General features: G+C 41.8%; 1 protein-coding gene across 8 annotated transcripts in view; it reads right to left on the reverse strand.

Annotated features, from left to right (window-relative positions):
- Positions 1-16,653, reverse strand: part of REEP1 (receptor accessory protein 1) — a 323,709-nt gene that overhangs the window by 66,356 nt on the left and 240,700 nt on the right. For 4 of the 8 annotated variants that reach the window (XM_085642626.1, XM_085642621.1, XM_085642624.1 and 1 more), the window contains one exon: positions 16,213-16,248. The exons of the other annotated variants lie outside the window; for them this stretch is intronic. In XM_085642626.1, coding sequence (XP_085498752.1) covers positions 16,213-16,248 — 36 coding nt within the window. The remainder of the gene's footprint in view (positions 1-16,212; positions 16,249-16,653) is intronic. 8 annotated transcript variants of the gene reach the window in all.

Genomic DNA, 16,653 nt, shown 5'->3' on the forward strand with positions numbered 1-16,653 from the left:
ATATATGGTCGAGAACATGCCCACTTGTCTTCTTTAGGCATGTTTTGTAGATAGATTTGTAACACACACTGACTAGCCAAGCTCCACTCTGGTTACATCATCAGAGCAACCAGCACATGGCTAGCTTTGGATCCAAATGGCAGGTACATCACTAGCCTGTGAATGGGCACGCTGGAATACTTTCCTTTTAAGTTCTGGCTATTGCAGGAGGCGCAACACAAACGAAAACAAACATTGACAAATCCAACAGTCTTGCTATTAACGGCACATTCACAAGCTCTAGAAAAGCTGCAACTGGCACCTTCCTTATGAAGGTTGCTGCATCTTAAGCTATTAATCGGGCCCTTGAGTCACACACAAGTCTTTGCCGTACACAGCTGCAGTACCCTGAGCCATTACTGGAGGCTCCTTGTGTCTGACACAAATGCTTGCTCTGTCAGGCCTCTGTACCATAAGCCATTACCAGCCTCAACTTAGAGACGAGTCTTTCCTGTAGCAGGCTGCAGTTTCTTAAACTGTTACTAGAGGTCCCCTGAGTTAGACACACATGCCTGCTGTATGATGCAGCAGTACCTTAAATCATTACTAGAGGTCCTTAGAGTCATACACGTGTCCTAGAGTCTTCCACCATCCCCCTCTTAATCTCCAAAAACCAACGGATTATGAACTGATCAGATGTCCTTGAATGGCTCCTTTTGCTGAAAGTGTAAAGGAACAGTGGCAAAAATCTTGACTGTCCTTTCCATTTTGAGCCAGAGACAGATAACAGAGTGTGTGGCTTACATACATAGATCTGCATATTCATTTCAGCAAGTCTAATTGTTTTTGCTTGTTTTCTATGTACTAAATACATACTCTAATGATGGCAGAAGACATCACTGAGCCTCTTAGGTTTTACCTACACGTGTCTTAATAAGTGACCCTAATATTGATAGATAACAACAGTCACTTGAATATACAAAATAATTGTAACTGGTTCCCAAAAGTAACATCCCTCTAACTATTTTCCTCGAAATAGGCAGCAGCAATTAGTGTGAGCAGGAGAGAGACTGGCAGGGACTGATTATACAGGGTTTGGAAAACAGGTACACGGACTCAAAGGAACCCGAGGGGATCTGCAAGTTCCCGTGATGGAAGCAATGAGGGGACCGCTGACGTCAGAGAGATGATGACATGCTACAGTTCTAAAGGGCCTTTGAGTTGGGAACAGATACTCATTTCAATCGGCTGCAGTACCGTAAACTGTCACTAGAGGGCTCTTGAGTCCAACACAAGTCAGCTGTAGCAGGTTGCTGTATTTTAAACCGTGAAGCGAGGTCCAATGTCTTGCACGCGCGGTTGCTGTACCAGTCTGCAGTAAGTCATTACTAGAGATCCTTTGATTTACACCACGTCTCCTCACTGCCACATGTCTCCCACAGACATCCGCCCTCCATTTCAAGATACCGGAGAACCCTGAACAGATCAGATGTCCTTGAATGTTTCCTTTGATTTTAAGTGGAAAACGTCTGCGCAGGCAGATCACCGAGAGGACATATGCATTTGTGTATTCCCTTTAACAAGTCTAATGGTTCTTGCTTGTTTTTTTTATGGAAAAAATCAATATCCCCATGCTGAGTTATGATGGTGAAACTGATTTTCAATGCTCGGTGTTCATTCTCTGTAAGTTTCTGTCGAAGTTATCCCAATATTGATAGACAGTACCAGTCATTTGTATATACAAAATAATTGTAATCGTTGGTCTTAAGCATCAGCTTTTTTGTTTTTTCTTGTACGTGCAAGGCAGCAGTCACCAACGTGGGTGGGTAGTGGGTGGTAGATTTAAGTACGTGAGACTCGCCATCACTGAGTAAGGCTAGCTGTTGGCACAAAAAGAGCTAGAAGTGTAGGAAAGCCTCTACAAAAAACCAAAGAAGCAGCACCAGCCACTCTAAAGAAGTTCTAAATGTCAAATGCTATGTATGAGACATGCAAAAGAAAAATAGTCCCTTGACATCAGTGGAGTAAGGAAAGAACTCATCCAATCTAAACAGAGTGAGAACAAAATTCTCCAAAGGAGGAGCAAACATAAATATAGTCTATCCCTGAGAAGTGGACTCCGTTTCATTTTATGCTGAAGTAACTAAAGTTGAGACTATGTGAGGTGATTGCAGCTCAAAAGCAGGGTGCATGCACAGTGCAGCTGCAGGGGAGTAACAGGGACAATGAAATAAAAGTCTTTATTAGTAACTATGCTTCCTGGATTCCTGCTCTTAGGTCCTCTGCTATCCAGCCCTCGTTTTAGATCCCTTGATAAGAGGAAACAGATAATTCAGTGTTATACTTTAAATATATTAGCAGCACGCATGCCTTGAACGAAGTCCACAGCACTACACCAGCACACCAGTGTTCACAAAGTAGTCGTCTAGATCACACAGTGGGAGGAAACACCTTTGGAAACACAATAAAAAGATTCACACTGCAGTCTTAGGTGATGCACACTTCAGGCACTGTAAATGCAGCAAGTCCTTGGTTAGTCGATGAAACCATATCTATGCCATGTTAATCTGTTTAGAAGAGTGAGGGGATCTTTGTATGCACACACACTCCAGAGCTAAGAAAACATGCAGTTGTGTACCACTTACACCAGAATGCCGCCACATTTACATACGGACAACAGATACAAAAAAACAGAAGATAGCTGTTAGAAAACTAAAATGTCTTGAGAATAAATCCTTGAGCAAATTCTTAACCAGTTGAACATTCTCAATTGCATATCATGTTTGCTAAATTATGTTATCTCTTAGCCATATGCCGCACAACATTATTACTCGTCATACACTTCGCCACCTAATGTAATCCCTGACTTATATGTCAAACACTAGGGAAAATCAGTCGTGACTTTACATCAAAGCCACCTACATAAAGGAATATATATTTGTTAAAACTGTCTAAAATAAGGATGATAGTGTCTGACCTCTTTCAGACATGGTTTATAAGACTACAGCTTCACGGGGTAATCCGTTTCCACAGAGCACTGTATCAGATATATTATTTCGGCCCATAGAAGATTCTTTTTTATTCCATAATTTGATTGCACTTTATTTATAATTAGTATTAAGTACAGTTCTAAAAAATGATGAATAGTGAATGTGCACAATCTTACATATTTACACCATTACTGCCCTCAGAGATGCATATTCAATTCAGTCCAATTGACCTGTTTTTACATCATGTTGGTCTAATCTCTGCCATTATTACTGCATCAGAACGGCACACTCTAGCCTCCTTCATCTAACTAGGCTGTGGCTACTTGATGTTTTTTTCCTAACAAATCTTTTTATTGGCATTTCAATAAAAACAAGTACCAGCAACAAACTGTGCAATGATTAATTTCTACAACACTGTCTCCATTAGCGCATCAAACCTTTCCGCCCCTCCCCCAACCCCCAGAGCAGCCAACAGCAATTTTTGACATGACCACATTAGGCGGCTACAGGTGCGAGGTCATCACATATATTACCTCTGTAACTATTCCAACGGCCCGAAATCTTTGCCCACTTTTGGCGTCATCCTCGGCCTTCATATACCACCCTCTTGGCCAACATACACCAATCCATAATCCATTTCCAGTCCTCCAGCCACAGTGCTTGTTTCGCACCCCGCTCTTGCCACATTTCTTTTAGCTACAGTCAACCCTAGGGTGACCCATATATGCTCCATATGGAGAAAATCTGTTTCCACCCAGAAATTTAGGACACCACTCTGCCGAAGCGGGGAGGGAATCTCCACACACTTCGCCCATACTATGCAACCGATGCTACCCAAAAGCATTGAAGTATTGGACAGTCCAATACCATATGATAAAAAGCCTTGACAGTGGCTCTGTCGGCGATCTGCACATTCTAATCAATGTGGTCTGATTGTAATAGGAGCGGTGGAGGATCTTTAATTGAACTTGTCGGAAACCGGCTCATATAGCCAATTCTCTAGGGGACTCCAGGGCCTCCGCTCACTAGTTGTCCTCTAGACTTCCCAAATACTGACCTCCGCGTTCTTTTTAACTGCCTGAGGGTGTGAGGTGCTTAAAATACTGAGCCGCTTTTGGTACATTAGGGATTTGATTTTACGTGGGATGCATTAATCGAGCAGTCTATCATCCAGGGCTGAAGACTCCAGGGGCTACGCTCCCCATTGATAATATCGCCCTCAAGGCATGGTGTACGTGTATGTAGTGATATGTTTCAGCCGGCGCCAATTAGTAGTCCCGCTTCAAGTCAACTAAGTGGATGACATCCTCCTGCGGTGGCTACTCAATGGTAATCCTAGATGGCCAAATTCAAATAGGCATTCAGAAGTTCCACAATAATAGACTTGAGATAAATTTACAAAATAACTTAAAGTACTTCACTGGTTACCAGTAGCATCAAGAATATCCTTCAAACCCCTTTGCATTGTACACTGGGCGACCCATGGGCGGAATCAACTTTCTTACAATACAAACTCAGGTCATACAACATAGTTAGAAAATGCAGATCAAATATAGCCTCACATCTGGCAATTGCCTCCTATCAAGAAAACCTCACAGCGGTGGGAGCTCCTTCTGAATACAGACACGAAAGGTCAGGAACACACTTTTGAGGAGGATAAGAACTATCAACAATCATTAAGAATACAGAAGAGAAATCAAGGGCTGGCTTTTCCAAAACACAAGATCCATAGGAACTTAGGCGGCACCCATTGACTGATGTGTACATACTGCTTGCAATTGTATTCCCTATCTATTTTGTTTATAAGTACATGTTTTAACACCACTGACTCAATTCTGAGTCAACTCTTCAGGCCTCATATGTGACTCAAAAAGTCAACGCTAATAGATCTAACTACTACCCACACCACTCCATGCAATTCAGACGTAGCAATTACACAACCAAATGCCTGGAAAGTGACTTCGGGCTTCAAGAACAGAAATGCTACAATACAATACAGTGGATCTGAATGTGAGTATTATCTACATACTCATTGGGTATTCAGAGAAGCGCACTTAACACAGCCCATTGTGTAGCATCTGGGAGTACTAGGCCTCCTTTCACTGCATGGTTTTATACCCCCCTCCTACGATCTCCCTACTCTGATACCTCTGTTTATTAGATGAATCACTACAAAGGTATTCTTGTCCCTAGTCTCTATTTCATCCGTAGGACTTAAAGTCATCTTTACAGCTTCTCAACATTTGGCCCTGATCCTTGTGATCACCTTCCCTTTACATCATTGATCAGTGTCATTATTTACCTCGAGCAACTACATTTTCAATACCTAGTTGTACTGTGCCGGCCACATTTTACAAACTATAATTAAGAGTGAAACGACTGAAATACAGTATGACCAGTCTAACGCACGCCACGCGAAAGTGAACAGGAAGGGGGAAGAGTTAATTATCATATAGCCGGGGGAAAATATTATGGCTACCAGTCTATCCATGCTCTAGTTTCTTTTGCATGTTGAATGGGATTTTTTAGAATTCAATGTTTGACCAAAAACGTAGCATTATGCCAACTTTTTTTATTTTTATTTTTTGCACAGAATTCCTATTTTTTTAAAGGCGATATGGGTAAAATCTGGTTTATAAGGGCTGAAGCATAACATAATTTTCTGTCCAAGAAATAATATATCCTGACCATCAAATAATGATTGTAGATTAAGGTAATGTCAGGTAAAAACATCTAAAACTAAAATTGTTTTGAAAAAGTAGTAACTACTGGATAACCAGTTTTAATAGCCATTAGATTATTTTTCATAAGTCATAATTGGATAATAAAACGATTTTAGTAGGTTGGTATTTTTATAAGTTCTCAAATACGTTGAGGATATTTAAAAACACTGAAGTCTGCTAGTCAATGATCAATTAGGGCTTTGAGGTCTAATATGCCCTTCGTTGTCACAGACTATGTCTACTGCTGTTCTCTGCTGACTGGGCAAAGGTGATACTTTGAATGCTCACATGCAATCATAGATTCAAGAAGCAAGTCACGTCGCTTTAGGACACACTGCAGGGGAAACCAGAGACTCAAAGCCTCAGCAGATGGCCTGATGGAACAGGCCTGGGCTACAGTAGGCCAACTACAATTCTTACTGCGCAGATACTCAATGGCCTTCATTTCTAGGCATCCATTCCTTCTTGCAAGGGTACCTCTAGCATTCCTCTGCTGCAGTCAGAGAACGTTTTGATACAAGGGTAGTTCACGACAACTCCTACTGAGAGGATACAGAACTTTCAGGTTTCTGTTTCTGAATCAGGCAAGGGGAGTTGGCAGTCAGTGACCAGAAACCCTGGAGCTCAAAGTCTTTCTCCATCTCGTACAGTGCTGGACCCCTGGCACTGGTCGATGAGACATCCAGGCACAATGACTGGATGTTCTTGTCCCATACTTATATAACAGGTTTGCTGACAGAGACTGTGGATTCCTCAGGTTCAGCTCTGCACATTCCTACCAGACTGATGAAGCCACACTCTTTGTCTTCTCATGCCAGCAAGAAGGAGCGTGGGGCTGTGAGCTCCCTGTCAAGGGAACCCAAAACAAACACACACTCCGCTACCTCTCAGCCTGCTGGGGTAACACTTCTGGGGAACAATGGAGTAGGAAGGCGGAGGTACTGTCCCCAAACTTCAAAGGATCCTCTGTATCTTATCCTCGACACCCAGTGTTTGGTCCATTTTTAAGTTCCTTAGAAATGCTTTAGATTAGTCCTGCAAGTCACACTGCTGACTGGCAGGCTCCCCAGTCTCCATCGTATGTACTATTTATACACTGGAGATGTACACTAGGGTCCAGGGCTGCCACAGTTCAGCACGCACATATACGTACTCCATGCTTGTACAACTATACATATGTAGTGTAAACCTAAAGGTGACATCCCCAGCAGTAGGGGACTGACAGACAGCTTTAGACAATAGAGGCCAGTAGGTAACTCTCCCCGTGCGGACAATAGCTACAAGGCCCGTCCTGCGTGTATGTATAGACGCTGCCACCTGTCCTCTACACAGCCCAGTGAGATGATGGCAGTCACACTAAAAAATCAAGAGGTAACCATGGTGTGTCCATTCAGACCAGAGTCCCACTCTGGGTCTCACACCATTTCTGCGTGAGCCCTTAGCAAAAACATAGCGACACCAGACAAACTCAATAATAAAAAGAAAATCGCTGAGGGAAACTTAGGACAGGCGTGTTCACTCTCCAGAGCTCTGTATGGGATCTCTTGCATCCCAACATCCCCTCACAAATGTATTAGTGTTGGTAAGACTTCTACATGCCCTTTTATTGATTGCCAGGGTAAGGAAGGCATGTGTGGCAAAAGAAAGGAATGGAAATGGTTTTCTGAAGTGGTGGATAAAAACTAATTTTTTCTAACTCTCATCCTTCTTGAAACTGGAATTCCTACAGTATAATCACACAATCAAAACAAAGTAGGGAAAGCAAAATCAGTACATTTCTCCAGTATGTTACTATAATCTTATGTCATACAAATCCATAAATCTAATTGAAAATAGAATTCTAGGTGTAAATGTCACAAGTTGCAAATGCATACACAAATGTACTTAAGACTCGCAAGTCAAATGTAGAATTGTCATTTCATGTCATTAAAAAGAAATGCTAGATTATCCTTGTAATTCATCACCAATCCTAAAATCAAGCATTTCCAGAAACATTTCTTGGCTAAAACTGAAATTAGAGAGCTTATAATATATAATTTTAAAATGAAGCAGTACTTTTTAGAGGAGACATATAAATGCCTTCATCTGACAGTGCTGTATCGCCACGTCTCCACACAGATACTTACTATCTCACAACTTTCCAACTTTTGCTTTTCCCATTGAGTCGCCTATATGAAAGGTACAACCTCTGTGAATTAAAGCCCCTCTTCTGTGTCTAAACCACAGTCTAGTCTGCATTAATCTTGTAACCAATTATTTTGAACACAATATAAATGTTTTTTTAATATGTCGTTTTTAGATGAAATGCAAAATGAATGTTTTCCTACAATCAATTTACTAAACATGGTTGTTCTCAACGCGTGTCCTCCGGATGTTTCGTAAAACACATTGTCGAAGATTCAGTTTCATTCTATTTTTGAACGTGTGCAAAGTGTAAAATCATACAAGGCTTCCCTTTCAGATATCTTGAGCACTGTCTTACAACGTGTTCATTCCTCCTATGTGTTCCTTGTATTCTAACAGACTTCTCGGTTAAGATCACTCCTGTCTTATCCCAGTTCAAACACTGCCCCTTCTGCGATAGATTCGAGACATAAACACAGTCTCCTTCCTGCCGTGATGAACTTAAAAGAAGAGACAAGATGTCCCAGTAAAGTCCGGCCTGGCACAAAGATGTCGCTGCCTTTGATCAAAAGCATGATGTCATCTGTGCCTTTAGAAACAACAACAATAAACTAAAAGAGCCAGCCGTAGAGATCCTGGGTACACCATAATATCAGCAACAATAGTTCGCATAGGTATTGTTTGTGAAGGAATATTGATAATCAGTTGGATAAAGAATTCTCACGAGTGTTCACAACGCCAACCAGAACCAATTAGTTCTGGCACATTAATTGAAACAAAACAATAATTTGAACACAACAAACCCCACTTTTAAGGGGAGAATTGTTTTATCTATACTAGTGAAACCACATGTATCTACTCACAAGGACCGGACTGCCCCAAAATACAAATATTTAACAATCATTTGCAATGCAATAGGTCTCGCATTTGCAAGATTTTGAGCTATTGGCATTGTTAATGACAATAACTTTTATTTAAGTGTTTTGAAAACCTGCAAGCAACGACTAGAAGTACAAAGTGCACATGAATAAAAGGCATTGTCATTAACAATGCCAATCGGTCTAAGTTTTGAAAAAGCGCGACTTATTGCATTGCAAATGCTTGTTATTACACTGCTCGTGGGGACTCAGTGAATTCCGCTGTCCCCCTACCAAGCCTGTGTGAGCCAGACTGGAGGTAATGTTCAAGCACCGCAGCTCAAGAACTGACTGCAAGGTGTGCTTCGAGACACAATGGCCTTTGAAATATCCTTTTAATTACTTTAATGTGTCCCGGGATAAAGTGTTCTTCTTGGGGCACGATAACCCTTGTGCAATGTGTGCCTTCTCCCCTACACACACAGATATACACACCCACGCGAAGAACCTACCCCAATTGTATTATGTGGGTGCTTACTCCTGCAGTGACAAGAGGGAGGTGGTGCGAGGGGCAGGAGCAAGCAACCACGTAATGCAATTGGGGTAGGCTGAGGCCATGGAGAGAGTCATGGCTTTGTGCCAGACTCTTCACAAGTATAAAATAACAGCCCCTTGACTGAACCAACACTTAAATGATCCTATATCACAATGTCTCAAAAATCAATTAGACATTTACACATTAGAGTCTTTCTACATTTATTGTATAAAAAACATACATCATGTCACATTAAAAACATATCCTATTCGAGACCCTCAATTGGACTCTTAAAAACAAATCCACAAAATAATAGAAGAAATAAATTGTTACACAAATAATAACAACCCGTTATGAGCCAGCATAACAGAGAAAACAACATAAAAGACAATGCACTTTGTCATGGGTTGCACATCAAATTGGACCATCAATCTAGAAACACAGTTTGTGATATATCTAACACGCTTCTATCTACAAATCTGTGACGATCCCTTTGATTGTGCTCTCAAATGCGACAACGCGTTTCGATGGATTTTCTTTGTATTACCATCTTTCTCAAGACAACTAATAGGCGTTTTCTCAATTGTGATGTCTGTTTTTTCAATCCTTGGTATACGATATCCACTATCTCAACCTCGCTCGGTTTTTATTAAGTCCGTCCCAAATTTCTCTAATGTCTATGCTTTGGACAATATTCAAAGTTTCTGCATGTCCTTTCAAACTTACGGTTATATTCCTGCAGCCCCCTTGTGTGGACGTGATTCACTCCGTTTTCCAATTTTCAGAGGGAAAAAGAGGTCCGTCATGATCCTCCCCACTTGTCTCGCCACCTTTCAGCGTGTGGTACGTGGCATCAACGCGGAAGTGCTCCTGCGCCGGGGCAGTCTGGGCCTTGTGAGTGGATGCTTGTGGTTTCACTACTATAGATTAACCCCTCCCCTGCTCATGACGGAACCACTCCGTCATGAGCCACGGTCGCCGTGTGCTCATGACGGAGTGGTTCCGTCATGCCGCGGCCGTTGGCGGCCGCTCCTCCCACGCTGCGCTGATTCCCCGCCTGTGCGGGCGATTAGCGCAGTGGGCGGAGTCATGACGGAACCACTCCGTCATGAGCACAGGCTCCGTCATGAGCACAGCACCACCGTGCTGCCCCCAAACCCCCCCCAGCGGGGTTAAAAAACTTCTCCCCCTAAAAGTGGTGATCGTTGTGTTCTTGATGTTGTTTTGTTTCATTAATGTGCCAGAAATAATTGGCTCTGGTAGGGGTTATGAATACTCGTGAGACTTCTTTGTCCAACTGATTATCTATATTCTTTCACAAAAGATACCTTTGCGAACCATTGTTGCATGACATTTTTATAAACAAAAACAGCAATGTTGTGTCAGTGAGGCACTCCCCAAGAGGTGAAGCGGGACTGAGAAGAAAAGAGTGCAAGTGAGTGAGAGAGACAGAAAAGAGTGTGAGAGCAAGAAAAAAAGGAGACATGATACTGAGAGAGAGAGAGAGAGAGAGAGAGAGAGAGAGAGAGAGAGAGAGAGAGGGAGAGAGGTTATGGAAGATAAAGTGAGGAAGTGAAGAGAGTACGAGGGTGAGAGCCCAGGATAGAGAGAAGTGAAGAGGGAAAAGGCACAGAGAGAGAGAAATAGAGGGGAAACATTAGATTGGGAAAAATGACTACGGAATGACAGATTGAAAGAAGGGAGAAAGGGAGATAGAGAAAGGGAAACAAGACATGAGAGAGAAGTAAAAAGAGAGATCAAAAGTTAGGAAGAAGAGAGAGACAGCAATGAGAGACAGGGAGCCAGACAAGAAGGCAGAGAGAGAGAGACTGAGTGGGCAGAAGACGGATAAAACAAAGGACAGAGATGTTATCGGAAGAGTGGAGAGAGAGAGTGTGGCATGAGGAAGAAGTGAGGGAAGAGAGGTGGGAGGATGAGAGAGAGAGAAAGAGATGAGAGGACATGGAGAGACTAAAAGGGGATGAGGGGCAGGACTTCATAAGGTAGGCCACAAGGACAGCAATAACAAGAATCTGACAGTACACCTGTAAGAACCTCAACTGTACAGCCAGCATTCACAAAAGACACAACATGGAATAGCTTTAGCATGGCATCAACTTAAACAAAGTGCACAGACAGACTCAGTCTTAGGGCAACAATCTGGCAGAAAGGGCGTAGCTGATGCCAGTTGCAGCCACACAGATCACTTGTAAGTTCAAAGGTCAACAACTGAAACTCCTTCTGCGTAGCTTGGATCAATATATTTCAATTCAGAGGAAGAACTTGACCTAAATGCCAACTGGAACTGGAATATATAGGGACTGGTCTCATCCTTTTTTTAAAATAAAATTTATAATAAATAGGAAAGAAGGAAGTCAAGATCTCAGTTCTAGCGCTTAACATGCACCAGTAATCACCCCCCAGAAAGAAAACACCTTTGCCGTGCTCTCGGTTATACAGATCCCTGGAGCACCACATCACGGGTGTAGTGAGGTGACTTTTGTTACACTTAACATGAACCCGTGATCGCCCTTCACAATGACACACCATTACTGTGCCCTTGCTACAACAGATCCTGAGACACCACATCACGTGTGTAATCAAATGGTTTTTCAGTGTCTAGACCTATAGACAGCCATTCCAAGACTATCGCCCGTAAGTGATGTTACTAAGGCAGTATCCACACGTACATCTGTGGCTAGAAAACCATGTATGATCAGAAACGGACCTCGCATCCATGCTTGCTTCAGAGTGGCTCAAAGACCATCCTTTATCCTGCGACCCCTCCAGTGTCCTGAGACCCCTCCAGTGTCCTGAGACCCCTCCAGTGTGAAGGCTCCTCAGTTCTGGCAGGTCCTTCACTTCAGGCAATTCTGCACAGTGTTACATCAGATTTTCAATAACAGACACACAATAAAGCCTTAATACTTTCACCTCATTCGAAGCTGAGCAAAATAGTTAAGAGTGAAGTTTAGGCATACAAATATATAAAATATGCTACAGTAAAAAATACAGCATCAAGATCTTAAGTGTAATAACAATTGCTTTGGATTCTGGTTTCATAAAAATGATATCCAGTTTGGAAGCATCCTCCATTCAGAACCCAGCAGATCATATTTCCTCATACGAAAGATACTTTTGGAGGGGGTATTGTGGCCCGCCTGCTGTTCAAAAGAAGTCACAGCCTCTATTCTGAACACCCCGCCCTCAGGCATGGCTCCGCCTGCAGGCGGCTCATTATAAATGTCCAACCTTAGCTCTTCCGATTCTTCTCATGGTTCTATTTCAATCTTCTTGCTCCATTCAGCTGATGAATGACTGCTCTCTCCCCATGCACAGCAAACCACACATAAGTAAGTGAGCCTACAGGTTGTAAAACTTTGTAACGAGCTTCTTCTGGTTGGCATCGTGCCACTGACAGTCACTTTGAGTTTAGGAAAGTGTCTAAAAGCTGTTTCTTACCACAGCGTAATGCAACGTAATGGGGTCCTAGACACTCCCATCCTACCTATGGCACCATGAAGCTATCACAGTGGCGCTCCAGAAACAGAATTACCACCCACTGCAGACCAGATACTAGCTTTGTTTACATACCTATTCTTATCCAACTTAAAACAAACTCTTTCTCTCTGCAGAAGGTTACATGACTCCGGGTTGTGTGGAGAATAGGAAAATCTTAGAATCATGCCTCGTACGGTGCATTATTTACAATAATAACTGTGAGAATCATTGACAACTTTGTACATTTAATTGGGATATGCACGCTATGTCACGCCTTGTTCCCTAAACATCAGCCACACGGTCCCGCTGTGTCTAACAGCTCTGGGGCAAGTATTTCAAGAGCCACAGGCAGAATCAGGTTGTTGCTGTTGGGACCTCTATTGAGCCTAACAAGAAGACAAATTGTTATGACATTTGTAGCAGTCTGGTGCCCTCTTACACCCACCCACTGGTGGTGGCAAAGGCCAACATTGCCTTAAAGTAGCACCAGCCATTCTGCTAGTTATCCTGTGTCGGGAGGCCTGGCAATGCTTTGCGGTATTTTCCTGATCATGTATACATGGACAGCACATTCTCATAGCTACATAAACTATCAAGCAGGCCGCAGTTCCCAGAACACGATCTTTTCCCCACCATCTATTTTAGCTTGCACTAATTACCACCTTCTTGTGGTTAACATTGTTTTCAAATGGAATGATGTCTCTTTGAAGGCAGAAAGGTGTGTGGGTGGGAGAGGCAGTAAAAAAACATCTTACTCAAGCAAACCCGTTCCACAAAAATGTACCAAAAGAGAATCTGGTTCCAAAGAATATGAAACAAATGTTCCCCTTTTTCAGACACACACAGGGCCTGCACAGTTTTCAGTACTAATTTTACATTTGCTCTCGTAAGTTTACTTCCAATAACACACAAGGTCTTAAAAGAGGAGGCCCCCAGTAACACTGCATCGTTGCTGGGTGTAAATGTCAGAGCAAAACTTTCTGCAGCTATAAGTGTGTAAAAGTGTTTGTCTCTGTCACTTCGAATTTGTTTCTTAAAACTTCTCAATGTTCGTATAACGTCTACTAAAAGTAGGCTCGTGGTAAAAAAAATCATCAGAAAATGCTATTATGCGGAATTTCTTAAGCAAAGAAGGTTCTGAGATAAAATTCTCTAGCAGAATGTTTTTGGTGCGGAAATTCTCTATCACAAGCAAAGTTGTTAAACTCAGCCAACCAATATATATAATATTAGCCTCCGTGTCTTTAATAAAATCCAGATTTTCTGCCCAATTTTTCACGCTCGCCCAACTGAAATTCTGACCTTCTCTGACCTTCCCCAGCTGCACCAGACAAGGCCTACAGCCAATGCTGGAGAAAGAATTTGACCTGCCCTTCTCTATTCCGTTCACCCACTTCACTTTGTTACCTGGCATAGCGGCAACCTTAGCTGTAGGGACACTCTGCTGGACCCCTTTGGTGTCATCCTTAAGCATATAATCTTGCCCTGCCCCTAAAACAACTCAGAATACCAAATTAACACTGCTTAGTTTTAGCAACCTTTTTCAGTCTTATATAGGCCTGAGTTCCAAAGTTTTACTACTGCATGAAACTTAATGATAGGTACCACCTGCAACTTCAGCACTGTAACTTCTACATCTAAACTTAAGTCAATAAGCCAGAAATGGCCAAGAGCAGCATACAGAGTCTCCATCTATGGACGCAGAAGTTGTACAACATTCACTGACCCCCAGAGTCATGATGTTCCCAAGGATGACTACACATTTAATGTTTCCAGTGGAAAGTTATAGGAATTTTAAGAAAAATCCAGTGTCAATTAGGTGAACGTCCACCACGCTGTAGCTCCACCTGCATATATTTGGGAGTTTCAGCCACCCACAATTCAGCTATGTGCAGGAGTATGTCACACATACAAGGATTTACAACTTTCTTTGTGATTCAGACCTGATGTGGTTTGGAAAAGTTACAATGGTTTTTAGCTAGAAAGACATGGACCATGGGTATTAGAGTAAAAATCTCTTTTAGCACTTCTGGCGGTTGGATCAAAGCTTAAAGACAATCCGCGAAAACCTATCACTGCAGGGCTTTGAACAATGAAGCAGTAAGAACATTGAGGCCATCTTCAAAGTACACGGAAGAAGAAAATAACAAACAAAGAACTAATAAATATGCCTTCCAAGCGGAAACCCACAATCTGTGCAGAAGAGCCTTTGCACAAACCAAATATTTTAATATCCAATGGCTGGTGTCATTTCAAACTCATTGTAATATGGAAAACATTCAAAACATGGTCAGCTTATCACTCCTAACTAAATACACAAATTCATGTTATCTGTCTCAAATATCAGAATTATTTTCATATAACCAGACAAATCTGTGTATAATCAACTGGATTATCGAGAGGGCATTCAGTACACTTTATCTGCATTCAGCAACCATTCAGTATTCAAAGAATTCATTTCACTGCTGCTGTTCTCAAAAATACTAATGCTTGCAGCTGATTACTTTTCCACAACTACTGACTTAAAAAAGAATTGAGAAATATTCAGCTTAAAATGTTTAGAAATATAATTTGTTTACAACTTTAGAGACAATGCTCCTTTCTAGATGCAGAAAGAAGAAAACTTAATTTTATACACATTGGGCCCGATTCACAGAACTAACTTAAGACAAAATCCTAAACTTACTACCATTTTGGTATTCACAGAAGGCACTTACTCATTTTGGTATTCACAGAAGGCACTTACTCATTTCGGTATTCACAGAAGTTAGGAGTCCTAACTTTAGGACTCCTAAATGCTTCCGTGAATACCGAAAGTCTTAAAGTTAGGTTTTTTCTAAGTTTAGGAGTAGTAAAGTTAGGACTCCTAACTTTAGGACTCCTAAATGCCTTCTGTGAATACCGAAAGTCTTAAAGTTAGGATTTTTCTCAGTTTAGGAGTAGTAAAGTTAGGAGTCCTAACTTTACTACTCCTAAACTGAGAAAGATACTAACTTTAAGACTTTCGGTATTCACAGAAGGCATTTAGGAGTCCTAAAGTTAGGACTCCTAACTTCTGTGAATACCGAAATGAGTAAGTGCCTTTTGTGAATACCAAAATGAGTAAGTGCTTCTGTGAATACCAAAATAGTAGTAAGTTTAGGATTTTGTCTTAAGTTAGTTCTGTGAATCAGGCACATTGATCTCAAGTGTGTGATCATAAGGGTAGTGTGCATGTCTACATCAGAAATGCAGCTACTACAGGACAAAGCCAAGCAAGTTAGAGCAGGTCACCATCCGCACTCTAGTAGCAATGCAGAAAGGTCAAACACGTTGGATGCCCATTGCCATTTTTCATGCAACCCAATCAGTAAATCTACTCTAAACACTTTTGTTTGGCTTTTGAAACACACCGTTTGAGCTTGTTAACAGGTGGCAATAAGAACAGGCTGATACATTCAAAGAGGAAAATATGTGAGTTTTTGTTAAAGGGGAAGCAAACCACCATCATCTGTCAGACTCACCTTGATGGACTTTGCGCACAGAGCAGCATGAACACACTAGAAAAGGAGTTGAGTGTTAATATCAGAGTTCATTGTTCTGATACAAATGTGTACAATGTGCCTGCTATGGAAGGAGTCAGTTCTTCTTCTAGTTGCCACTGACATGTTTTCAAATTTTGATACATAGAGCTAGATTGGGCAAACTGAAACAATACTGCAGCTCTTGCAACCATTAATTGTGCTTTTCTACATCTCCTTCAATTCGCCAATAGCATTTTTCATGTGGTTCAAGCACAGCTTTTGCGCAAAATTGTGCATGTGCTTTGCAAATATACCACGTACTAAGTCAATAAGCGATGCACAACAATTGTGCACATCCCAAGTACAGCACATGGTTCAAGTCGGACCCATGTTTACTTTTCTACCCTTCTGTGAAGCATTCCGGTATGAGTGACTCTTCAT

The sequence above is a fragment of the Triturus cristatus genome, chromosome 2_2 (assembly GCF_964204655.1).
Source record: "Triturus cristatus chromosome 2_2, aTriCri1.1, whole genome shotgun sequence".
NCBI lineage: Eukaryota > Metazoa > Chordata > Amphibia > Caudata > Salamandridae > Triturus > Triturus cristatus.